The 22,997-nt window shown below is 43.7% G+C and overlaps 8 protein-coding genes across 11 annotated transcripts; 2 read left to right on the top strand and 6 right to left on the bottom strand.

The window, feature by feature from the left end:
• Positions 1 to 262: 262 nt before the first annotated feature.
• Positions 263 to 3,449, top strand: LOC6728224 (dnaJ homolog subfamily A member 4). The gene is made up of 3 exons (XM_016175245.3): positions 263 to 423; positions 1,612 to 2,727; positions 2,835 to 3,449. Exons 2-3 carry the CDS (start codon positions 1,627 to 1,629, stop codon positions 2,943 to 2,945), a joined length of 1,212 nt encoding a protein of 403 aa, XP_016034863.1. The 5' UTR covers positions 263 to 423; positions 1,612 to 1,626; the 3' UTR covers positions 2,946 to 3,449.
• A 344-nt stretch (positions 3,450 to 3,793) lies between these two features.
• LOC6728223 (WD repeat-containing protein 36) lies at positions 3,794 to 6,876 on the bottom strand. Its single transcript, XM_002103536.4, has 3 exons — positions 5,586 to 6,876; positions 5,091 to 5,522; positions 3,794 to 5,031 (listed from the first exon to the last, which is right to left on the bottom strand). The coding sequence occupies exons 1-3, from the start codon at positions 6,742 to 6,744 to the stop codon at positions 3,854 to 3,856; spliced, it is 2,769 nt and encodes a 922-aa protein (XP_002103572.1). The 5' UTR covers positions 6,745 to 6,876; the 3' UTR covers positions 3,794 to 3,853.
• Positions 6,877 to 7,190: 314 nt separating this feature from the next.
• On the bottom strand, positions 7,191 to 13,140 carry LOC6728222 (neuropeptide CCHamide-2). Of its 3 annotated transcripts, none has more exons than XM_016176798.3 (4): positions 12,992 to 13,140; positions 9,974 to 10,054; positions 8,173 to 8,420; positions 7,191 to 7,887 (listed from the first exon to the last, which is right to left on the bottom strand). In XM_016176798.3, exons 2-4 carry the CDS (start codon positions 10,047 to 10,049, stop codon positions 7,801 to 7,803), a joined length of 411 nt encoding a protein of 136 aa, XP_016034861.1. In that variant the 5' UTR covers positions 10,050 to 10,054; positions 12,992 to 13,140; the 3' UTR covers positions 7,191 to 7,800. The 3 variants fall into 3 exon arrangements, with proteins under 3 accessions (XP_016034861.1, XP_016034859.1, XP_016034860.1); XM_016176796.3 differs by lacking the exon at positions 12,992 to 13,140 and adding an exon at positions 10,927 to 11,211; XM_016176797.3 differs by lacking the exon at positions 12,992 to 13,140 and adding an exon at positions 10,886 to 10,905.
• Positions 13,141 to 14,702: 1,562 nt separating this feature from the next.
• On the bottom strand, positions 14,703 to 15,148 carry LOC6728221 (cuticle protein 16.5). Its single transcript, XM_002103534.3, has one exon. It carries the CDS (start codon positions 15,099 to 15,101, stop codon positions 14,784 to 14,786), a length of 318 nt encoding a protein of 105 aa, XP_002103570.1. The 5' UTR covers positions 15,102 to 15,148; the 3' UTR covers positions 14,703 to 14,783.
• A 608-nt stretch (positions 15,149 to 15,756) lies between these two features.
• LOC6728220 (cuticle protein 16.5) lies at positions 15,757 to 16,211 on the top strand. Its single transcript, XM_002103533.4, has one exon. It carries the CDS (start codon positions 15,831 to 15,833, stop codon positions 16,146 to 16,148), a length of 318 nt encoding a protein of 105 aa, XP_002103569.1. The 5' UTR covers positions 15,757 to 15,830; the 3' UTR covers positions 16,149 to 16,211.
• A 249-nt stretch (positions 16,212 to 16,460) lies between these two features.
• LOC6728219 (GILT-like protein 1) lies at positions 16,461 to 19,794 on the bottom strand. Of its 2 annotated transcripts, XM_039295556.1 has the most exons (5): positions 19,531 to 19,794; positions 17,449 to 17,583; positions 17,012 to 17,371; positions 16,783 to 16,911; positions 16,461 to 16,582 (listed from the first exon to the last, which is right to left on the bottom strand). In XM_039295556.1, exons 1-5 carry the CDS (start codon positions 19,600 to 19,602, stop codon positions 16,574 to 16,576), a joined length of 705 nt encoding a protein of 234 aa, XP_039151490.1. In that variant the 5' UTR covers positions 19,603 to 19,794; the 3' UTR covers positions 16,461 to 16,573. The 2 variants fall into 2 exon arrangements, with proteins under 2 accessions (XP_039151490.1, XP_002103568.1); XM_002103532.4 differs by having other exon boundaries at positions 16,461 to 16,911.
• A 746-nt stretch (positions 19,795 to 20,540) lies between these two features.
• On the bottom strand, positions 20,541 to 21,069 carry LOC27206639 (dolichol-phosphate mannosyltransferase subunit 3). The gene is made up of 2 exons (XM_016182444.3): positions 20,821 to 21,069; positions 20,541 to 20,752 (listed from the first exon to the last, which is right to left on the bottom strand). The coding sequence occupies exons 1-2, from the start codon at positions 20,968 to 20,970 to the stop codon at positions 20,618 to 20,620; spliced, it is 285 nt and encodes a 94-aa protein (XP_016034857.1). The 5' UTR covers positions 20,971 to 21,069; the 3' UTR covers positions 20,541 to 20,617.
• A 328-nt stretch (positions 21,070 to 21,397) lies between these two features.
• LOC6728218 (protein yellow) lies at positions 21,398 to 22,878 on the bottom strand. The gene is made up of 3 exons (XM_002103531.4): positions 22,439 to 22,878; positions 21,979 to 22,372; positions 21,398 to 21,913 (listed from the first exon to the last, which is right to left on the bottom strand). The coding sequence occupies exons 1-3, from the start codon at positions 22,784 to 22,786 to the stop codon at positions 21,426 to 21,428; spliced, it is 1,230 nt and encodes a 409-aa protein (XP_002103567.2). The 5' UTR covers positions 22,787 to 22,878; the 3' UTR covers positions 21,398 to 21,425.
• Positions 22,879 to 22,997: the final 119 nt, after the last annotated feature.

Raw genomic sequence — 22,997 nt, 5'->3', positions numbered from 1 at the left:
GAGAACCACTCAAGTTCCAACTAAAGCGTAGAAATAGAATATTTAATAAATAAAATAAGTATTTATTCAACACAGTATTTCTTAATTTCCAAAATGCTTTTTATGGTGGACATCACTCGTCTAAAAAATACATTTTATATCCCATCAAATTATCAAAAATTTAAAATGTCTAAAATACCAGTTTTCGGAAAATAGCTAGACTTAGCTACAACTTTGCGGTGCGGGGCAACCCTAATGCTGTGGTGTGATTTTCCTTTTGTCCCTCTGGTCACACTTCTTTCCAGTTTTCTTCCTAGCGTGGCGGCCATAGTAAGCTGTTGAAAAGTATTCGACGTAAATTAAATTTGTTGTAAAAGTGAAACTTCCAGGAATCGGGCTGCGAAAGTTACCATTTGCTTTAGGCACGACACGACACGAAAAAAGGTGAGCTGGGGCGGCGCTGGGCTAATTAAGATTACCACCTGATTTTGCACATTTCGCCTCGCATTGTGCGATTGCCAATGTGTGTGTCTACTTGGTAGACACTTCCTTTGCGCTTGGTTTTCTCATCTCTACCGTTAAGTAATCAGCGATAATTGTTTTTTGCCAGAGAATCGCCTTCGATTTTTGGCATTAGTTTTGCAAAATCGATGGCCCTCTGGCTTTTCTTCTCTTCTTTGTTCAATCGAATTATTCTGACGCAGCGTCTTGCGCGGCACATGTTGGTACGCATACAAGCGCAAAGTCTGGTGCATGTGTGTGCCAGCCACTGGTGAAAATATAATTAATGTATCTATTGATTTGCCTGCTAAATCGATGGCTGCTTCTAGAATTAATTTCCATTCTTATTTTCGACTCTGCCCTTTCTCCTTTCATTTGTTCTCCTTTTCGTTCTTTTCCCGTTTTTTTCATTATTACCCTCTTCGCTTTGCAGTCGCCGTTCGCAAAACCAGGGCTGCAGTGCGCTGACGAAATTTTCTAGAAACTGTGTGTATGTGTGCGTGCGAAAGAGAGGCGGTTGTCGTCGAAAGGGGGAAAGAGAGCGTCAGCTGCTCGCCGTATTGAAATACGAAAATTGTTCTAGAAAATCGACTAGAAAACGTCGCAGTTATTTTCGCGAACACATGGCGGCGTAACGACCTTGAAACCCGGGCTCTAGCTTCCGGCAATGTCTACCTTTTTCCGTTGCCCCTCAGTTTACACCGTAAAAAATGGGTGATGGCATCAACTCACAGCTGTAGAAATCAATAAACAAGAATGGGTCATATGCTCGAGTGGTTTCTGGATTTTGAAAAATGCATTTGTTAAAAAAATAGGTAGCAAAATATAGGTTACTGATTTTTGATGTTTTGAATACTAGTTTGTATCAGCCCTTTGAACTATGAAATGTCATTAGATACAAAACTGATAATAACTTCCATCGGGAACTAGCTGCCATAGAAACAGCTCCACAAAATAAAAGTTTTCATTTTTATAAGAACTGGCATCCAAATCGGTTGAAACTTCAAAAATTTTCGGTATTATACAACTTCATAATTTCTACCTATATATGCCTGGAGCATACACAAATCTGTTCGTTCTGTTTTTACTAGCTCCCAGATAGTAATTACGCATTACTTCATCTGTTCACAGTAAACAGCAAACAAGATGGTCAAGGAGACTGGATACTATGATCTGCTGGGCGTGAAGCCAAATGCCACGCCCGATGAGCTGAAGAAGGCTTACCGGAAGCTGGCCCTCAAGTACCATCCGGACAAGAACCCGAATGAGGGCGAGAAATTTAAGGCCATCTCGCAGGCGTACGAGGTGCTGTCCGATGCGGACAAGCGACAGGTGTACGACGAAGGCGGCGAGGCGGCCATTAAGAAGGGCGGCGCCGATTCCGGTGACTTCCGCAATCCTATGGACTTCTTTGAGAAGTTCTTCGGCGCTGGATTCGGAGGTAGTGGCGGTGGACGCAGGCGCGAGAGGCGTGGCAAGGACGTGGTGCACCAGATGTCCGTACAGCTGGAGGAGCTGTACAATGGAGCCACCCGCAAGCTGCAGCTCCAGAAGAACGTGATCTGCGACAAGTGCGAGGGTCGCGGCGGCAAGAAGGGCAGCATTGAGAAGTGCTTGCAGTGCCGTGGTAACGGTGTGGAAACCCGGGTTCAGCAGATCGCCCCCGGCATCATGCAGCACATCGAGCAGGTGTGCCGCAAGTGCTCGGGAACTGGTGAGACAATTCAGGAGAAGGACCGCTGCAAGAACTGCAGTGGCCGCAAAACGGTGCGGGAACGCAAGGTATTGGAAGTGCACATCGAGAAGGGAATGCGGGATGGCCAAAAGATCGTGTTCACAGGAGAGGGCGATCATGAGCCGGAATCTCAGCCGGGCGATATTATTATTCTTTTGGACGAGAAGGAGCACTCCACATTCGCGCACGCCGGACAGGATCTGATGATGAAGATGCCGTTGCAACTGGTCGAAGCGCTCTGCGGATTCCAGCGAATCGTTAAAACGCTTGATGATCGCGATCTGATTGTGTCCACACAGCCCGGCGAGGTTATCAGGCATGAGATGACCAAGTGTATTGCCGAGGAGGGTATGCCCATCTTCAAGAACCCCATGGAGAAGGGCACGTTGATCATCCAGTTCGAGGTGATCTTCCCGGAAGTGATCAATCCGTCGGTGGTGCCCACGCTTAAACAGTGCCTACCCCCGGCGCCGGAGGTTGACATTCCAATCGATGCAGAGCAGACGGTTTTGGTGAGTATTTCATTTTTTCGATGGCTAAAGTATTAATTTATATCACGATATATAATTAATACATTGTACATAATTAATTTATTGATCGATTTCTTTATCTTTCGCAGGAGGACTTTGATCCCAAGCAACGTCGCCAGCAACACCAGCGCATGGCCTACGATGAGGACGATGGCGGCTATCAGGATGGCCCACGCGTCCAGCAGTGCACATCGAGTTAAGCGCCCCCCTGCGTGTTGCATCCACGGACACACAGACCTAATAATACCCCAACCAACAAGCCGTAATAATATGTAAACCAGCTCCCGGAACACTGTAATTGCGCTTGCAAAGGCCGAAGAACTCCCAAAAGCACCCTAAAACACCATCCAATTCACATTAGGAGACCCAACCAATCGAGAGATCTAAAGTTATTTCATGCAAGCTACGATATTTAGGTATAAATCAAAGAAACTTATCAGATATATGCACTATGTCTATAACGCGTGGTTGTTTGTAAACCAACATTTTTCTTTACGTTTATGTTGCGTTGGATTGTCAAAGAATCGAAAACGGAAACTGAAACTAAACTAAACTGAAATTGAAATCAGCCGCCACTAGAACCGTATCTAAAGTCCGCGCCAGCGAACACGTCTAGGAACAAGTTTAAGTTATTTAATTCCAGCATAAATAAAAGCGTTAGTTTAAACGGATATAACAAATAAATAATTAATACACAATTTCAACCCAAATGCTGCATATATTCTTCTTCCTGTCGTCGTCTAACTTGCCTTCCTCCAGCTATCTTTTGATTCCATAATCGCTGCAGCGGGTGTGAATCATCCGACTAATGCCAATTGGAGATATCAGGCATATGGCAGCGTTGAGTACCTGGCGTGATTAGTTTCGTCTTGAGTTCATTATTTAAAATGCTATCTGGGATTAGTTAAAGATAAAAAGGAAGATAAGGATAGTTTGGGATATATATTTTAAGGCCATTAAATCGTTTAGGATAGGTAGTTGTTAAAGATTATAAGGAACTGCGGAACTGCTTGCCGCAAGGATTAACATCAAAAGCAAATTCAAAATGTAAAATGTTTTGTAAATTTATTTACAAAATTTCAAAATGAACTACAACATAATCTGGGAACTAGTGCGCAAAGTTTCGGAGAGCGGCCACAACTCCAGTTCCATAGATGAGCTTCTCCTCCACACGCTGCCAAGCCTTCTGCTGCACCTCCGACACACTGCGCAGCTCCTTTACCAAACCCGGGGACTCCGTCAAGCCGAGACCGTGAGATCGCAGGAAGACGCTCAGATACGATTGAGCCAGCTCAAAGTTAAGATTGGTTCCGAACATAAACTTAACGAGTTTGAGGAACTGCAGCATGGCAAGGAGTGTTCCTCCAGCCTCCGGATGCAGAGATTTGATCTCAAAGTCAACCATTGAGGGTCCTAGTTGGGTCAAGTGCGCCACAGCCGGTGCGAAGTCCAGGGTGTCAGCAGTTTCCTCCAGCAACTGGCCGAAGGCAGTTAGATTGTTGAGAGTAGAAGCGTTCCGAATTCGGGATTCATCCTCCTCCTTCTGACCGTTCTGCACATCGAAGCGCAGTTCCAGACCCGAAACCGTGGGCAGGAAGAAGGGAGCCTGTTTGGGAGCTTTTGGTGGTGCCTTGGGCTTGTTGCGTTGCTTGATGAGCTCCAAATCCAATAGATTCTGCCAACGGGATGCAGCCAACCCGGATAGCGTAATCAGTTCCTCGGACAGCTGCGTTGGAGTTTCGTACTTGGTGTCAACTAGCTCGCCGAGTTTTGACTCGTCCTCTTCGTCAATCTCTAGCTCCTTTATGCCATCTTCCAGTTCCATGGCATCGCACACATTCGTGGGCAAGCCCACGTAGGGAGCCGGCTCGAAAGGATCGATGGAGCGCAGGGAAACCTGATTAAACAGCGTCTTGTTGGCCCACAGGTAAATGCCCAAAAGGCCAACATGTGCGGTGGCCAGAAAGTCGCCATTCGGCGACATACTTAACGATACACATGGCGCCTCAACGCGGAAGTGGTCCACCATGTAGGAGGAAGGTATGTCCCACACCTTGATCGTGGAGTCCATGGCGGCGGTGATCAGCCAGCGACTGTCCGGACTGAAAGTGAGGTCATTCAGCTTGGCTGTGTGACCGACGAACTTGCGAACAATGACCCTCGTGTGCATGTCCACCACAAAGATCTTGAATGTTTCCAGACCAATGGCCAGCATGGAGCTCTCTCGGTGCTGTCGTATCAGGGCGATTCCATCTGCCAGGCGTAGAGTCGCCAAGGGTTTGTCAACTAAAGGATGGTATGATATTACATATGTTTTATTAACTTATGGTGAGGCAATTCCTTACCCTTTCCTTTGAATGACCAGAACTTGAGCAGACCTTCCGAACAGCCGGAGATGACGGTTTGGTTAAGATTGTCGCTGGCCAAGCCGCGTACTGCCATCTTGTGCGCTGGAGAGCCATAGCTAGCCCGATGGAATCCAGACTGGATATTAAAGCGCTCAATGTCGCCACTGCTATAGCCAATGATCACAAAGTTGCCGCAGTGCGTCAGCACAACGCATGTAGGCTCGCTCTGGAAGTTGGTACGGTTGCTGTTCTGAAACTGTTTGGGGACCAGGCGGTGCTCGCCCATACGGTTCTTGCCAAACGACCAGGTTGTCGTCTGAATAACACCCGCATGGATAGCAGCGATGTTATCCCACTCCTTTTCGCGAGTCGTATCCGATGTGAACTCCAGTATTGGTGGCATTCCATATTTATCGTGCTCGAATCGATCTGCAAAGAAGAGTTCCATATTAAAATTACTTTAAAGAGAGCAATAAAGGCCAAAACACTTACTCTTCTTCTTTGTGGCTTTTGGATTGTAGGTTGCTCTGCCCATGCTTTTGTTCAGCGATTCGGAAATGGTTGAGAATACTCTCATGGTGCTGTCTTCTCCCGAAGAAAGAATGGATACGCCCGAGCTGCCGTGGTAGCGGATACAAAACGGCGGCTTTGTGTGTCCCTCGCGGATCCTCAGCTGTCTGGCACCACCATCTGGCATATCGAAAACAAACATCCTCATGGAGTTGTCTGGTGAAGTGGTGAAAACTACGGGCTCGCTGGGCAGACAAATGGCCGTGGTCACCGACTCCTCGTGGGCTTGCAGCTGACCGGCTAACTTGCGCTCCTCCAGGTTCCAGAAGGCCATGTAACCATTGCTACAGGCGGACACAAGGATTGGTGGGCCGTCGGTACGGAACGAGAGGTTGGTGACCTGACCCCAATCCTGCTGGAAGCTCAATAGCACCTCGTCGAACTTAAGGTTAAGCAGAATAATAGTGCCATCCCCGTGTCCCACGGCCACGACATCCAAAGCAGGAGACGGTTCAATGCAGGTGATCCTGCTGTGGTGGTGACTCAAAGTGCACACCACACTGTTCTTCTTTATGTTCAAGATCTTCAGTTGGCCCTGCTGGGAGCCTAGTACTATCTTGTTGATGTACGTGGGCGGATGGGTTACCGCTGTGATCTGGAACTCCTCGGACCGGAAGGGAACTTCCAAATAGACATCCTCGGTGGAAATATTCCACACTTTTAACACGTTCTGCCTATCGATGGCTATCAAACTGGAACCAAAAGGCAGCAGGAGGTGGACATCTTTCTGGTGGCCACGGTACACGTGCCGGATGTGTTTGCCCGCCCGCCAGGCGTAGATGCTCTTGTTGCTCGCCGTGTACGTGTGCAGTCGATCGGTGGCCATAGCCGTAATCTCGTCCGGATGCAAGCCGCTCACGTGCAGCAGCCGAAAGTGGTTGGCGGTGTACACCTGGAAGGATCTGCCGATGCAGGTGATCAGCAAAGTGTCCCGACGACGCTGCACGTAGCGGGTGACTGCTGGAACCTGGTTGCTCACATAGCCGAGGGCTCGATTCCGCCGGAAGATGCAGCTGCTATCCTTGAACACAGACTTCCGCTCCTCCGACCCTGGCTTAACCTCTGACCGCAGGTGCGTCATTTTACTGTCCGAAATGTCTCTTTATGTCTTTTCCCCGACTTTTTAAGCTAAAATCTGCAACATGCCTTAAATGTTTACCGAAACACGTGTGGCGAAGTGTGACCGAAGTTTGAAAACAATGCACCTAACCATGGTAAAATATACCAAATTAAATACTAAGCTCTTTTAGAGTGGGTATTCGTATTTTATTCCAATTTGGCGCCAAATATTTAATTCAAAAATTAAATAACGATTTTTATTTATCCCGAAAATCTTCAAGCTAAAAGTTACAACATATTTTATGTATGCGCTTTTAAGCAAGTAATATATATTAATTGGAACTATAAGGAAGATAATAGATTATTTATAAATCTGATGATTTAGATTTTCGACACTTTGTAATTGAGAATTTGTAATGACAATTTGTTTGCCTAAAACTATAAGATTATCCAAAGAAACCGCAATCGTTTAATTTTGATGCTCTTGTAGCACATTTTATTATTTGTTTAACCAAGCATCTCTTTATAAATAAAACTGTTGTGAACAATTTGTTAGTGTTGCGCAGCCATAATATACATATACACCTATATAGATTAACATACACAGTTTACAAAGTTAATATGTATATATTTTGTATGTTAAATAAAATTACAACTACATATAGTCTTTCGCTTTCCTCGTAAATAAACATAAATAAAATATACGTATGTATTTAACATATGAACAGTGAAACACGCTGTCTTTGCCGTTTTCTTCGATTTATTTTTCCTCGTCTGCTCCTTTTTTTTGACACTGAAATCCTTACCAGCCCCTAAAAATTTCAGTTGGGTTTTTTAATGTGTTCGATGCTTATGCAATTAGCATAAAAATTGACTGCTTGGTATGTGTAGACATTTATCAAACATTTTATACAAGTTGCGAAAGTAATTAACATTCATAAGTAATTCATGTGTTGTCGCTGATGTTGTTGTTGTTGCTGTTGCTGTAGCTCTTGCTGTTGTTGCTCTTGTTCTTGAGGCTTATTTCCGGTTTTTACTGTACGTTGTGGAAATTTCTGTATTGATAACTTTTCCGCCCTTAGTTCACGCCATTCAATTCGGCGGAATTGGCCAAGGGATAATCCAGTTCACCCAGACGAGAGGCGGGTCGGCGAGGTCGGTTAAACTAAAAGGGGAAACAGTCGTCAGTAAAAAGGGTTAAAATCAAACTTATTCAAATCGAGTCATTCAACCAGAAATCCCCAAACTAATTTATATTTTTACCACTGAACAACTATGGTTTTAAATCTTATTAAAAGCCGCGTAAAAAGTATGCGCAATACATCCAAATAAATGTACACTATTTAAGTTGGTTTTAATCTGGGTAATTTAAATCAATCACGAGTGTTTAACTGATTACTTTCATCTTCAAGTGCTGCCAAATATAGAGCGGAGTGTAAAGGTCACTTACCCATGATCTCATGATTTTGTAAAGCACCTGACGGGCGGGATAGTCATTAAAGTCGACCTCGGGCGGCACTTGTTCATTTGGCGCCATCATGGGCAGTAGGCCATTCGGACGCACATAGTCCGGTTCCTGCCCCCCGGAGGCTGCCTCGCCCATTCCCCCGCCCACTCCCGTTCCAGACCCGGATCCGGTGCTCAGAGAGCGCTTGCCATGACCACCGTAGCACACATGACCGTAGGCCTGGCATCCCTCTGCAAAAGATTGAAAATATGTCAGCCAGTTTCAACCTAATTTAAAATCACTTTAATAAAATAAGCACAAGCTTAAATAAAAAAATTTAAGTTCAAAATTATATTACTAACAATATACATTACTAAATACATTAACATGCCAAACAATCACAATAAACTTTTCCGATCTGGTTTACATTTATAATCTACACTTATTAATTGCCAATTTGAAATGCAGATAGCAAGACAAGCCATAAATGGAAAATGTCCTTAGCTGAAGCCTAATCAATACTGGGAACATCCTCACATTTCCCACATCACTTCAACTTTCCACCGATGTGTGTGCATTTCCCAACGCACCGCCCCAAAATACTTTCCCCATTACTGGGTAGATAGACTGGCTCCTTTGGATTTCGTTACTGCCAAAATCTTTAATCGCTCCCCAAAGCTCAAGAGAGACATCCGGCGATAACGATTTGACCCCACGACGGCAGGGCTCAGTTTCGTTTGTTTGCCTGTCTGGCTGTGTGTGAACAAACTTTTGACTTTCTACTGTTTTTTTGAATTTCCGCCCACACGGGCGAACATAAATTTTCGTGCTGCACACTTGGGAGTTGTCCTTGACATACGCAGGATTTAAATAGAGAAGGGGGGACTCTACCAAGCTGATGGGACTTTGGTGACTCAAATGGCACTCAATCGAATTCCGGTGCCTGCTAGCAATGGGAATATTAATTCGTTCAGCTTCAAAGATCCCAAATTACTTTCTACTTATTTAGTTCATAAATTTAAAGGGGTTGAGGTTTCTTTAAATGGTGAAATATTTAAGTGAGGATGTAGTGTCAAAAATAAGGTAACTAAATAGGCATTAAAAGCTGCTCTCTTGCATGAATCTAGTAAGCTTACACGGTATCTGTGTAATTCTAGCAATCCTGACTTAGTAATCGCTTGGGAGCTCTAAACAACTTAGCTTGGTAACATCTTAAATGCCGTTTCAGAGGCAATCAAATCCAAAACTTGGGGTAATTGACTACTGAATGGGAGAACAGATGGGCTCTGAATGGCAGCGGCTGCCTAGAAGTCACTTGACATTCGCATTCACTATTAATAATTTTAAGGAAAACGTTGTCGCTTCTGACTCGTGTCTTCGAGATAGTTGCAGCTTGCAAGGGAAACGGAAATGGCCCCCACTTTACCCATTTTCCCATTTTCACGTCGCTGTGGAGGACAGCCTTGTTGTTGCCATTTAACGTACCCACAGCTGGGAAAACAAAGACGCCGGTTTTGTTTGCGTTGCATTAAACTGCAACAATTGATGCAGCTCGATGGGTGGTGAATGTGTGGATATCGGCACCCAGTTATGACTTTGTTTTTCTCACAGCAATTTAATGAATATTTCATGGCAAATTCACCTGCATACTGCGGTGGGAGAACTTTAAGGGTAGGCATCGAGATTAAAGAGGAAACGGAGGAGCACGTGTGGCAATGTGCACTTAAAAGTTACCAAGGATCAAGACATTTAAATAACATAAGAGAAGCCTTAAAAATGTATAATTAATCAATTCTATACTCACTTTTCGCTTGGCTCTGTTGCGCGGCCAGGACCACGGTGCAGATGACGACCAGTAGCAAAGAAATGGTGGATTTCATGATACCTGGTGGGAAGAAGAGCAAAGGGCAAAGGGATGAGCACCTGTTGAAATCCGGCAGTCTGGCGATGACAATGCGACCTTTCACCGCGGGGCATTACACTAATTAGGAAATCCGAGCACAACGCGACGAGCGAGTTGGAATCGAATTCGAATCCTAGAGTTCACATGCAGTTAAGAAGCTAATCCTGGGCCGCAAAAACTTTTGAACTATGATTTATGTAACGCCCACGCAAAACGCAAAGACAATCAGTCTGGGCGTATGTGTGTGACTTGAGGCCAAAAGGTGGAAGTTCCACAAACATTTGTTTATTACGTGCTCTGAATGTTCGAAGAGTTCATTATCCTGCGGATGGGTTTGCCAAGACTATTCATAGATAAAAGATAAGTCATTTAATTGGCTGGGAGCTGTAAGCATTTCCTACAACATTTCGTTTTGTATGTGAGCCTAGGGCCGAAATTAAACCGATTAAAATTAGACAACAGCTGATGCTCTTTAGTCCATCAATCATACGCCATGTGTGCGTAATTAAGTATGCCATCGCGTACTGAGTAGGTTGTTTGTAAAATTGGCACTAATTTCAAAAGTGAATCAATTGACATATATGTTGGCCAAAAATAAACCTCAGCACTTTGAATATGATTAAGGATTATTTACTTTCAAACGCCTGAGTCAAATATTTAGTGAGTAAATTAGTAAAAATTGATTTTAATTTATCTTAAACGTTTCAAACACTTTGTTGAGATATATTAAAAGGTATAACCACTAATGGCGCAATTGCCCATCAATCATACGTCCCGTTGCCGCAGCTCTCTTTTTATTATTAAGCACCGCACCTGGTCGCGTGTCGCCTTCAACTGCAGCTTGAATAACTCACCTCAATCAGACTGATTAGCCGATCTGGGCTTTGTAAGATTTATACGGCAGTTTTCTTTGTTTTTTGCTTGTTACAGCGACGACTATCAGTATTAAAGTTTAAAATGCTTTGCTTTCCCTCGTTAGATGGCTAGTATATATAATCACAGATCACAGATATGGTTGGGGCGGATGTGCTTGCCAATAGTCCAGCTTGATATGGCAATTCCACCGGCCGAATCCCTGAGCGCGATTTCACATTTTCAAGCTCCCGCCAGCGACTGAGGCCGTTCCATAGAGCCGCCGGATCTATATGCCACATCGAAATCCCGGCCCGCTGATAAACCGCGATCTTTTCCGTAATCTCCGCTCAATCCGTGTCACGCGCACTCACTCCCACACTTTTTCCATTTCCAATCGCCCCTCGGATCCCCGGACTATTTTCAGCCACTGGACGGTCGGTGCTAAATTTATGGCCGGCCGATAAGTGAAAATTAATATGTGGAGCGCCAGTGGCGGACCAGTAAAAATCAACACAATAAATGCACCCACGCCGTGCGAAAACAACAACAGCGCTCTCATTACACGAAAAATATATAATAATTATTGTTTACCAAGGCACAGGGCCGTGCCTCGACCACTCGACCACTCGACCCTTGGGCTTATCAATTTTCCCAGCTATTTAGTTGTGATAATAATGCCTTAATGAGCTGTTGCTGCCACAACTCTGTCACTAATACCCGTTCGAAATACCCGTTCGAAAACTTTCCACAGGTGCTGCTGTTCCCTCAAATATTAAATGCACTTTGCAAAAGTTGGTGCTAATTGGCAATCTAAAAATATTCCAAACCCAAAGTTCAGCAGCAGCCGGGAGCACAGTTTCCGTGTGAAATTCTCTAATCACGGACTGATAATTCAGGCAAAAAGACAAAACAAACAGCTGCAAACCAGGTCATCCAATGGAAGCGTGCCTTTGGCACAAATCGTTTCAAATCGGATCAGTTCAGATTGTTCTCGCCGCGATAAAGAGATTCAGAACAATCGGCACACGATTAGGAACACCAACTCGAGTGGAAAGCGACAGAGTCGCCGGGAAAAGCAAATTAAATGCGGCAACAAGTCAGGTCAAGAGTTTGAGCGGTTTTCCGCGATTTAGCCAAGTTGAAAGTTACAAACTGCAAGTTGTCTTGTGGAAAGTTGGGTTTAGGCTAGGTCAACTGCAACATCAAGTTGAAATGGGCTAATTAAAACTGTCGTCTGCTCACACTCCGAATAAATTATTCTAAATACCTTTGAAAATTAGTCCTCACTTTTCAAATCCTTTACGACAAGGCATTATCATTTTATATTTCCCTTTGCAGCTCTTAATGTTAAATGTTCGCCTGGGAAAGGGAAGTCGCTTAAATCGAGTTAAACTTGGCCAGGAAGTTCTGTCTTCCAGCGGCAACAAGTTGGCTAAACATTTTCATCTGTCTGTTTTCGTGCGCTTTGGATAATGCATGATTTATACGGCTGCTGGCCAGAATGTCTTGAATTTTAATATCTTCAACTTTGCTTGAAGTTTCAACTCAGGCAGCGAGTTGCCAGTAGCGTTTAAGTGGGAGTTATAAAAAATAAATCAAAGCGGATAAGGAAGTGGAAAACCCCCAACTGCCGCGACTCAAATCCTCATAATTATGGCTCCAAATCAAATTTGATTCAATTAAATTAGACAAATAAACAGGAACGGACAAAGTAGCAACCATCCTCTGGGGCATCGAGAAATTAGTTGACCAAGACTAGCGGCCAACAATTAAAGTAAACAATTGCTAACGAAAGTGGGCGTTTAACTTTAGTGTACTGGTACTGATTACATTGAATTTCTCCGAATTTAATAAATATTTTATACAATTAATAGCTTTAATTATAAGATTTTTGATCCTTTAACTCTTAGCAGAGCAAAATTGTTTTGGTTTTTAAAGGCTCTTAATCACAATCACTTAACAACTGGCCCGATTGCTTCTGACCAAAAATTCACCTGTTTTTTTAGTCCTTTTGATTTTTAAGCCTTGTGGGCACACTTTCTGGCCAACAGAGGGCGCACTTACTTGCACTTGGCTGGTGGGCTGCTGTCCGAAACAAATGTCCTTGTCTTTCGTCCTGGTCCTCGTCCTCGTCCTTGCCGGATGGTTTCGCTGGTCTGCTGCTGCTGCTGTTTGACTGCAAGCCGGAGTTCTTTTGGTGCCGCCAAAGGAAAGTCGGCTCGCTTTATAGCTGCAACATGGCCTCGCAACTGCGTGTGTATGTGTGTGCGGGTGTGTGTGTGCGGGTGCGAGTGCCAGTGTGGGTGAGAGTGCGAGTGTGTGCGTGGGCCACAGCCAGCCAGCCAATCGGAGACGAGCCAAAAGCCGAGCGGTACACGAAGCGCCTTTGCCCAGAAGTATGCAGCATTATTTTTGGTCGCTCGAAAATTCGCATTGTGCGTGGGTGCAAAAGTCGAGCAAATAGGAGGAGCGGGGTGCTAAGGTCGCTCCGGGGAACGTCAAATTAGCAGCGCGCTCAGATTTATTTGCTCGACATTGCCGGGGCCAGCGGATATGAATGAATATGAATGGCCATCATTGGCAGTCACGAGTGCCTGCTGACGTAGTTGCCAAAAAATCGCCGATTGGACGCAGTGCACTCGAGCTCCTCCGGCGGCACTTTGACCTCCATCTACCACTCTTAGGTGCGCGAAAGCCGCTCAGAACTTAATTAAGCCTAAACTCAATTGGCCAAGTCCCCGAGCGAAGGACTAACACATTCCCTTTGAGCTGGTCGTGGATTTTAATTCTATTTATATTGGTCACCCTTCAGCCAAAAAAACTATGAATCAATTTTTGAATTTCCGAGTAAGAATGTAATATCAATTAATAATAAAAAACATCTACTTTAGTTACATAATACCAAGAAGTATTTCATTTCATTTAAAAAATATTAGCTCAAATCTAGAAAGCATCACTTACAGCGTAGATTAGTCAATATTAGTCTTGTTATTTTAAGAAAATTCTTAGTATTATATGTATATGTATTCAGCATATAAATACATGTGTTTATAATGATATTGACCTTTCGATCTTTAATGAAATAAAGCTAATTATTTGTCGCTTGGCCAGCATTTAACTTTGAACCGTTCCAGTTGTTAAAATTCCCCTAGTTTCGCAGTTTTTATACAAAATATTAGTATAAGTACTTGTAGATTACAGATGCAGTTAGAACACTTTAAGTTTTCCCCTGGCTCATCAAATCTGGTTGGCACATCAACAGCGCCAGCAAATTGATTCGCCAAACGAGTTGTTTACAACAATTGCCGCCTCCACCGATTCCGATTCCATGTCCATCTGGTATAATCGGAGCGCTCGAATGCGATTTAGCTTCTGTTTAGCCTGTTGCTACAGTGAATATCCCCTATCTCGCCCATCTCCCCCGCAGCTTATCGCTGTGCACCCAAAAACAAATTAGCCGATAAGCAGCTGACGGGGCTCCAATCACCCTCCGATCAAAATATTTGACAACAAACACGGTGGCACGGGCTCACAGTGGATTTTGCCCATCGATGATCATCTGTCTTTTGAATCTTTATCAGGGCGCTGCATCATCCGATTGACTCTTGATTCCAACCCATCAAGCCATCTCAACTAATCTGATAGTTAGTTAATGATTATTTTAGGGGCGGGAAACCCCAAGATTAGAAAGGTGCAGTTAATTAGGCTTGTAATAAATTAATTAACCAAAGAAAACATAAGCTAGATTCTGATAGAGGGAATGGAACATAAGGTGTTTGCTTTCATATTTTATATTTAGGTAATAAATTGCATGTTTCACATTGTTCGGTCATTACGTATTCCAGAGGAGTCCTGTTTACTTCTTCTTCAAGAAGGAGCTGACGACAGCGGGAGCTGCGTAGGTGGTGATGGGAGCAGCATAGGCGGTTCCGGCGGCATATGTGGTCACAGGAGCGGCGTAAGCAGGAGCACTTAAGGCGGAGTAGGCGGTGTAGGCGGGAACGGCGGCAGCGGCGTAGGTGGAGTATGCTGGAGCGGAGTAGGTGGCCACCGGAGCGGAGTAGGCCAAGGGAGCAGCTGCGGAGTAGGTGGCGGCATAGGTGGCCACTGGAGATGCGATGAATCCTGTCTGGGCGGCGGCAATGCACAGGGTCAAGCAGATGAGGAACTTCATGTTGAGTTGGTTGTTCAGTGACTGATACTTTTGCCAATTTTCATTACCATTTTATAGTTGCTGCCATACAAACTGGATTTGAAGTTTTAATTAGAACACAATTGTGACAAGAGCAAAATTTCTGCTGACTAATGTTAACTGATCGTTTGCTGGTTTGCCGGCAAACGGCGTATCAAATGGATTACCTTTTGGACTTTTAGTAGCTTGATCCAATTGGTTTTGCTCTCATTGACTTACACTCAATTATCCAATATTATATCATTAGTTAACTAATGAAATGTATTTTCATTTTAAGTACATTCGTGTAAAGTCACAATCAGGAATATTCATTAACAAAATAATATACAATACAAGTCGTACATTATAGGATTATAGGTTAGGAATGTTAATTCTAAATGAACTCTTAATTCTCTCCGAAGTGAAGCCAATCCCTCTGTTAATAGTTAATATTATGGTGGCAGAAAGAATCATATCTTTTAAAGAAAATATATTTCAAAAGGTAATCCGTTTGACATGTCTTTGACTGAATAAAAGCAAACTGCTGCTTCCGCGTTCAGCGAACATTACGCACTAGAAATCTCGAGGCGGACGCAATTGTGTTCTGATTAGGGTTTCAATATCCGAAAACCCGTTTGGTTAATTGGCCACATTTGTCCTATAAAATATGTGAGGAAATTGGCAAAAGTATCAGTCACTGACCAACCAGCAAGCCCAAACAACCAACTCAACATGAAGTTCCTCATCTGTTTGACCCTGTGCATTGCCGCCGCCCAGGCAGGATTCATCGCATCTCCAGTGGCCACCTATGCCGCCACCTACTCCGCAGCTGCTCCCTTGGCCTACTCCGCTCCGGTGGCCACCTACTCCGCACCAGCATACTCCACCTACGCCGCAGCCGCCGTTCCTGCCTACACCGCCTACTCCGCCTTAAGTGCTCCTGCTTACACTGCTCCTGTGACCACATATGCCGCCGGAACTGCCTATGCTGCTCCCATCACCACCTACGCAGCGCCGGCTGTCGTCAGCTCTTTCTTGAAGAAGAAGTAAAAAGGACTCCTGCTAAAGGCTTAATGCAATTAATCAAGCAAAATAAAATCATTATAAAGCAAACTGATATAACTAATCATTTTTATCTACTGCATTGTTTAAGCCACAAAATCAGTTGATGCGAGAAACTGAATGAGCAAGCTTAGCTTCCTTCCTTCATTGGGAAATATATAAAATAAATGAATAATTCATTTTATTTCAAACTTTCAATAACAATCAGTAACATCCAAAGAAAACAGCTAACTTGTCATTATTAAAGCTTATTATTATAACCGACTTACCTTTAATATTACAATAGAAAAACGCTTCAAGTACCATATTTTAATTCAACTTTATTAAATTGCTACTTTACGATCAGCTCTTTCAAAACTAATTTCTGTTTTCTGATACACATATTCGAGCTGCATAATTGGACGGCTTGCGTTTCAATTGGCCTAAAAAACAAACCAACAAAAAGGTCAAGAGTAAAATACAGCATTAGGTGTTGAGATTCCCGATTGCCAGAGGTTTGAGCTGACTTGGAAGAGTTATATAAGTGGAAACATCGGAGAGAGTGGACAGTTGAGCTTAGCTTAGCTTAGTAGAAGGAGCGGATAAACCAAAGACCCAGCAGGGAGCTAAGGATGGCGCTTACGCTGGCCAAGGATGGAGTCGAGGCTCCGTTGTGCTGGTTGCAGATGCGCGGCTGCGGGGCGGATACGTATTGGCAGATGGTGCCCACCAAGTTCACCTGGGCGCGATCATTCACCTTCTTGTCGAATTGCTGAAAGTTAAAGTATGGGTTTTAGTTTTTAAAGCTTATTGGATTATTTAACTTCAAAGCTAGCTGCAATAGTCTATTCACTCGTTTACGATTTACTGACCTCATTGAACAGAATGGTGGGCACGCTGGTCAGTGGCTCCTTGAGCCGCATGGTGCTTTCGCCGGCCTTTCGGAGCAGAACGCTTCCCTCGGTGGAGTTGGCGCAGGTCTTGATGTTCTCCCAGTTGTTGATGTGGTTCTCTGAGGCGCATCGCTGGCCGGGATAGACGTTGTCCGGGAAATTCTTGCCGGCCTTCATCAGGCAGTTGATGAAGTCCATCGTGAGCGACTCGCGCGTGTACTCCACCTGGTAGGAGTTGGCCTGGATGTGCTCGATGGCGCAGGCATGCACCTTGTTGCCATAGCACTCGTTCGGTCCGTGATGGCAGGTGAACGTCACCTCGGAGCCCTGGGTAACGAACTGTGGAGGGAGCCAGGCCAGGAGCCATGCAAATGAGCCATTGTCCTGCCGATAAACGGGGCCAGGCGGCCACTCACCTGAGACTTTCCGAACGGCACGAAGGTGAGTTCCACTACATCGCGCAGTTCTCCCTTCACCGCCGGATACACCTGCTCCGTAATGAACTTGGCGCTGTCCGGGCACAGGGACTCGTAGTAGATGGAAATGGGCACCTGCAGAAAGAAACAGGGTATGGTAAGTGAATTTAGTTTGTTTCTCCTTAAACTTTGAAACACTCAACTAATGTTTACAGCCTTAATAGAACATCTTAAGATCTTCATAGGGTTCCCAAGTTCTTTAAAATCTTAAAACCATTTTGAATTTCAATATATTTAAGCTGCCCATTTCATGTTATATGTAATGGTTGGTTGCAGTCTGTGCAATGGCCATGGAGGGTGCATTGCGTAATTTGCATTTTTCGAGAGTGCAGCCAAGCTGAGGCATGCAAATCACATGCGGCTGAATGGACAGGGTCCAAATATGGCTACCCTTTGTTTATCAATTGGGGGACAATTGCCACATGCTCCAGTCGACGATCCAAAATATTGTTGAACTTGGGCCTCCATGCACACGAAAGTTATAAATAGGGGAAATAAACTTCGATACTATCTGCGTATCGAATAAATCAAGGCATGATTCATATTGAACATTTAGTAGTGTATATTCAGACTAACAAGATCAACTCAATAAAATTTTCTATTGAATTAATATTTGAATATTAATTATCGGCAATATGGTTATCACATTTGATTAGTGACACATAATGTGTGTACATAAATAATGTACATATGTACAATTTCCTTTGTTATCTTAGGTATACGCCCCCAATTTAAATGAATTCAGAAATGGCGACACATTTATGTACCTAATAAACCGAGACAAATTGCTTACTCTTACTTTCTTTCAAGAATTCAGAAACTTATTATTTAAGAATTGCGTACAGTCAACATAAAATACAAATATTCCAAACAAATGACTATTTTCAGGCTTACGTGCTTGTAATACATATGTTTATTTATTAGTGACTGTGCAATCAAATGGCATTCATTTAATGTAATTTCAGTTGATTATTTTAGTCCAAATTGAAGCTGTATTTAGATGGTAAACTTTGTAAAGCTCGTGATAAAAGCGCAAATGTTTGAACAATGCCAACCGAAAAGCAGAGGCAATAAAAAATAAAGAAAATAATAACAAATATGTACAAGCGGCTATGAATACAAATGCAAATTGCTTTTCGCTGGAGTTGAAGTTATATAAAAGCTAATGACACATCGCCAAAAGAACCCGCCATTCTTCTCGATCTAAACAACAACAGCAGCAGACTCAGCTAAGTATATAAATATGTATATACAATTTGATTGTACCGCACATATGTGCACACAAAAAAATTATACCTAGCTTTGGAACTTGGTGAAAATGCATTGCATATATTAACGGTGTGATAGTGCAACCATATAGATGAATAATTGTGGAAATAGAAATACATTTTTCAAACACTAACATAAATAATGAAAAAATACCAATAAAATCAGGAAGAATATCGTATATCACAAGAATTGTTAGCTAGAATGGAACATGTGACTAATGATCTTCTGCTTGAATTTGCTGATACTACTTGGAAGCATTGTGCTCAGTGTAGAATGAAGTTGCAGTTGGGGCTGTGCCGGCAAGCACCGGTTCTTCTATGAGAAATCGAAACTGGTCTCCAAACCGGTTCTTCGCCCAAATGAAAATAACAACAGAGCAACAGGGCGCTCTCCAGCTCACATACACATACATACACACGTATTTAGATTGTCAATTATGCTCTACGCTTTTCCACGGTGGCGGCATTTTCCGATCCGACGACGACTGGTGGCACAGTTCGTTAAACTCTCGAAATGCCACTTGTTGCTGCCACGAAAAGGGTGCAGCTCTTCTATGGTTTTTTGTATTTATATTTTGTATTTTTCCTATACCCCCACTATTTAGTTATTCGACTTAATCACGTCTTCACCTAGATGGTAAAAGCAATTCGGAGTGCCCCTGACACGCTTGGATGTTGTGTAACGGCTAAGTTGGGCCCGTTTGCTGATTTTTCGCTAGTTTGGCGAAGGGTTTTTTCCGAGCCGGAAACTCACCTTAGCGGCGCTATAAGCGCTGGCAATCAGGCAGCTCATCAGGAGGCACACGGCGGCAATTTTGTGACTCATCTTGGGGCTTCTCGTTCTTCAGAATTTCTTATATATGCAGGTATATAGCCAGCACTTAACGAACGGCGGTCGTGTTGTTAGCGGTTCGGTGGCTGAGCGCGAACTGTTGATTGTTGTAGAGAGCTTGACGCTTAAACCGCCGTTCCAGTTCCAGGCCCGCTGCCCCAGTCGGCCATTAGAAAGCCGATTTCCAGACTGCCCAACCATGAGTAAATAAATGTACTATCTTTTTTATCCAAAAGCGTCAGTTGCAATTTTAAATTCCAAAACATCACATGAACAACTTCAGAAGGACTACGTTTGTGAAACATAAGTTTTGTAACACACTGGGTCATTTAAATCGTTACATAAAATATGTATTATTTTTTTGAAATTTATTTCTACAGAATTGCAAACTATTGTCCGCCATTATCTACAAAATTTCCCAAATTAACTTCAAATGGATATTAATGGGTTTATATTGATCTGGAAAGCTTGATCACACTTTTGAGTATCACAACACTCAGCTTTGCACTTATAACTCCTTCCAGTATTTTGCCGGAGAGAAAATTAAAGTTTTGAAGCAGTCTATGTTTTTCTCTCTTGGAATTAAGAGAATTTTGTTGGAATTAATTCATTGGAAATAGACCGAAGCTTTTATACACTTGCGAATTTGCAATGTAAGACTTGCACTAACGAGTTTTCAATATATCATTAAGTAAAAGAATATGAATGAATATTATTAATTTCTTCAAACGTATTTTATCGGATATACTGCTTTAGATTTCTTTTATTTCGAGTAACATTATATTATTGGCATTTTCAGCAACTCATAAGAGATTCATACTTTTTCAAGCATATTCTTTCAAAACCTCAACATAATTTTGCCACCAAACTTCCGACACCTGGGGAAATCAGCCCCCAACAACGCGTCCGCCCACACAAAATGCGGTCTAGAGTACATTTTCGTGATATTTGTTTTATAAATAATGGAATTACAGATTAACATGCACAAGTCCTGGGAGCTGGAAATCCCCTAATCTCGAAACCGAAATCCCTTGGCTATCAAATCCTTGCGAGCCTCATGAATTTCATCCTGGAGCTCCTTGGCGGCCTCGGGACAATCGTTGAAAGTCAGAGTTCTATATAGAACAGTCCAAACGGAATAGATCTGAGGGTAATATATAGTAGTAGCAATTAAAAGGTGTTATCTGCATTGATTCATATCCAAGAACTCACACCAAAAATCACGAGGAGCAAAAGTGGCAAAAGCTGAAAGTGCAGGAAATACTTGGTAGTAAGCTGCGTTTGCACTGTTCCCAAAACAACAGAGAGATAGGGAATCGCAAAGAGCGATGCGTAAAATAGCCAGCGTTGTAGATTTGTCATTGCTAACGAAATTTATTGGTAAACAAAACTAAATTGAAAATAAAGTTCTACACGTAAACATAGAGCTGGAACTTAAGCCGATGGTCACCCGGTACGTCGATATCGATATTTACCGGCTACTATCGATTGGGGGTTTTTATATTCAAATCTAGTTGGAGGTTTTCCTATTTATGTCTAGTTGGAGGTTTTCCAATAAGTAACGTGTAGCCGGTCGGCTCCCAGTTAGACAATGTTTACTTTTCCAATTGGCTAACTTTAGTGTTACCAACACACGCGCGACATAGCAGAAAGCTCTCCACAGTTAGCGATTCAAACGGCATAGTGGTCACCTTAACACAGTCAGTAATTTATCGATAGATCAAAGTTGCGCCATAGCAGACAGCCTTCTACAGCTAGCAATTCAAATCAGAGTAATCGATAGACGCAGTTTTGAACTCGTTAAAACTAAGTTTTAATTAAACGTTGGTGGGTGTGGTTTCTGCGGCGCCCACTGTACACGGCGTATTGGCAAGCAGGTCAGCGGTTCGGCAGCCAATTATTTGGAACTTGACCTCGTTCGCGGGCAAGTCGCCGCCCACAAAGAGTTTCGGCTGGCTGCTCAAGGCCCACAGCTCCTCCTCTCCCTTGGAATTTCGGTTGATCTTGAGGCCCGTGACGAACTTGATCTTGTGCGGATTGTAGGCCACCACACGCAGGTCGTCCGCCGTGTAGTTGGACACGGACTCCTCCCATTTCACCAGCGCCCCCAAACTGATGAGGCTGCAGTAGAGATTCCCCGACTGATCCATCACCTCCGACTCGCACTGGATTCCTCGGGTGCCCAGGCTGTGAAAGCTATCTCCGCTGGCATTCGCAGACTTCCAGAAGGTCTCGTTGTTGATCAAGGAGAGCGGAACCCTCATCTCATTAAAGGCGTTCAACGTGTGGAAGTACAGAAAGCGGTCTGTAAATTTGAATTGGAAATTATAATTTTTTTTTTAGTCTTTAGCATTTAAATTGAATGGCTACCTTCCACTTCGCTGGGACTAAGGCTCACTGTAAATATTCCCGCCTGCGAGTTGCTGGAGCGCCCTAATCTCAGCAAGGGCGATGGCTTCATGGACTCGTGCTCTATGCGCCAGGATCGTCCCGTCAGGGAGTCAAATACAATCAGGCCATAACCCCAGGCATCGGCTATATACGCTCTGCCGCCCACACATCGATTGGGAGTGCCCCTCTCTGCCAGATCCACTACCAATGCCGTGAAGATGGACACGCTGGGGATGTAGGAATCAGGCGGAAGTGGGTGTCGTTGCACTAGTTCGTCCTTCACCAGATCGAAGGTGAGAATTTGAGGCGGGCACAACTGCAGGGAGTTTACCTGCCCTGAATCCACCACCCAGAGTCGCCAGCATTCGTCGATCTGGGAGAAAACGATAAATATTCATGAAATAACTCCTAAGTTAGGAAAATATACATTGTTACTTACATAAGTCCTAATGGCTGAGGTGATGCCGGAGCAATTGTTGGGTGGCACATGCCACTCCTCGTTTGGATACGGCTCCAGTCTAGGATTTTCCACCAGCTCATTGTCCTTCGCAACCACGGTGGCCAGTGTGAAGGGTGTGGCCATTCCCAGTCGCGGAATCGTGAGGAAGGTGCGGTGTCTGCCCTCATCGCCGTACTCAATGTCCACATCCACCGGCAGAAAGCGATTGCCCTTGGACAGATCGTCGCCCAAACTGAGGTTCGTCCACTGGTGCAGGGTGTGCAGCTCCTTGAGGACCAGTGGCTGGCTCTGGACTGCACAAAATAATGCAAGCAGGATGACCAACATGGCTTTCAAATGAGAACCTGCTAAGTGACAGTTCCGCGCGGTTCAAACGATTGCCGAAGACTAAAGATGTGCAGGTAGGCCCTAAAGTTCTTAGCCTTCAATCTCAAAGTACACTCAGAGAAACTTAAGCTATGTGGTAATAGAACAAATGTTTCAATACATTTAAGTCCTATCATTGTTAATTCCAAAGATAAGAGTTTTTATTTAATGA

This window comes from Drosophila simulans, chromosome 3R (assembly GCF_016746395.2).
Source record: "Drosophila simulans strain w501 chromosome 3R, Prin_Dsim_3.1, whole genome shotgun sequence".
Taxonomy (NCBI): domain Eukaryota; kingdom Metazoa; phylum Arthropoda; class Insecta; order Diptera; family Drosophilidae; genus Drosophila; species Drosophila simulans.
This window is presented reverse-complemented; position numbering and strand designations above follow the sequence as displayed.

Excerpts from the sequence above, each read along its gene's own strand:
- LOC6728222 (XM_016176798.3), bottom strand. The coding sequence starts at position 10,049 with ATGAAATCCACCATTTCTTTGCTACTGGTCGTCATCTGCACCGTGGTC. Across the intron at positions 8,421-9,973 it reads GCAACAGAGCCAAGCGAAAA|AGGGATGCCAGGCCTACGGT; the intron begins GTGAGTATAGAA and ends AATCTTTTGCAG. Across the intron at positions 7,888-8,172 it reads ACAAAATCATGAGATCATGG|TTTAACCGACCTCGCCGACC; the intron begins GTAAGTGACCTT and ends TTCCCCTTTTAG.
- LOC6728221 (XM_002103534.3), bottom strand. The coding sequence starts at position 15,101 with ATGAAGTTCCTCATCTGCTTGACCCTGTGCATTGCCGCCGCCCAGACA.
- LOC6728219 (XM_002103532.4), bottom strand. The coding sequence starts at position 19,602 with ATGAGTCACAAAATTGCCGCCGTGTGCCTCCTGATGAGCTGCCTGATT. Across the intron at positions 17,584-19,530 it reads GCGCTTATAGCGCCGCTAAG|GTGCCCATTTCCATCTACTA; the intron begins GTGAGTTTCCGG and ends TTCTTTCTGCAG. Across the intron at positions 17,372-17,448 it reads TGCCGTTCGGAAAGTCTCAG|TTCGTTACCCAGGGCTCCGA; the intron begins GTGAGTGGCCGC and ends CTCCCTCCACAG.
- LOC6728220 (XM_002103533.4), top strand. The coding sequence starts at position 15,831 with ATGAAGTTCCTCATCTGTTTGACCCTGTGCATTGCCGCCGCCCAGGCA.
- LOC27206639 (XM_016182444.3), bottom strand. The coding sequence starts at position 20,970 with ATGACAAATCTACAACGCTGGCTATTTTACGCATCGCTCTTTGCGATT. Across the intron at positions 20,753-20,820 it reads TGCTCCTCGTGATTTTTGGT|ATCTATTCCGTTTGGACTGT; the intron begins GTGAGTTCTTGG and ends TATTACCCTCAG.
- LOC6728224 (XM_016175245.3), top strand. The coding sequence starts at position 1,627 with ATGGTCAAGGAGACTGGATACTATGATCTGCTGGGCGTGAAGCCAAAT. Across the intron at positions 2,728-2,834 it reads ATGCAGAGCAGACGGTTTTG|GAGGACTTTGATCCCAAGCA; the intron begins GTGAGTATTTCA and ends TATCTTTCGCAG.
- LOC6728218 (XM_002103531.4), bottom strand. The coding sequence starts at position 22,786 with ATGTTGGTCATCCTGCTTGCATTATTTTGTGCAGTCCAGAGCCAGCCA. Across the intron at positions 22,373-22,438 it reads CCTCAGCCATTAGGACTTAT|ATCGACGAATGCTGGCGACT; the intron begins GTAAGTAACAAT and ends GTTTTCTCCCAG. Across the intron at positions 21,914-21,978 it reads TAGTCCCAGCGAAGTGGAAG|ACCGCTTTCTGTACTTCCAC; the intron begins GTAGCCATTCAA and ends TCAAATTTACAG.
- LOC6728223 (XM_002103536.4), bottom strand. The coding sequence starts at position 6,744 with ATGACGCACCTGCGGTCAGAGGTTAAGCCAGGGTCGGAGGAGCGGAAG. Across the intron at positions 5,523-5,585 it reads AAAAGCCACAAAGAAGAAGA|ATCGATTCGAGCACGATAAA; the intron begins GTAAGTGTTTTG and ends TCTTCTTTGCAG. Across the intron at positions 5,032-5,090 it reads CTGGTCATTCAAAGGAAAGG|TTGACAAACCCTTGGCGACT; the intron begins GTAAGGAATTGC and ends ACCATCCTTTAG.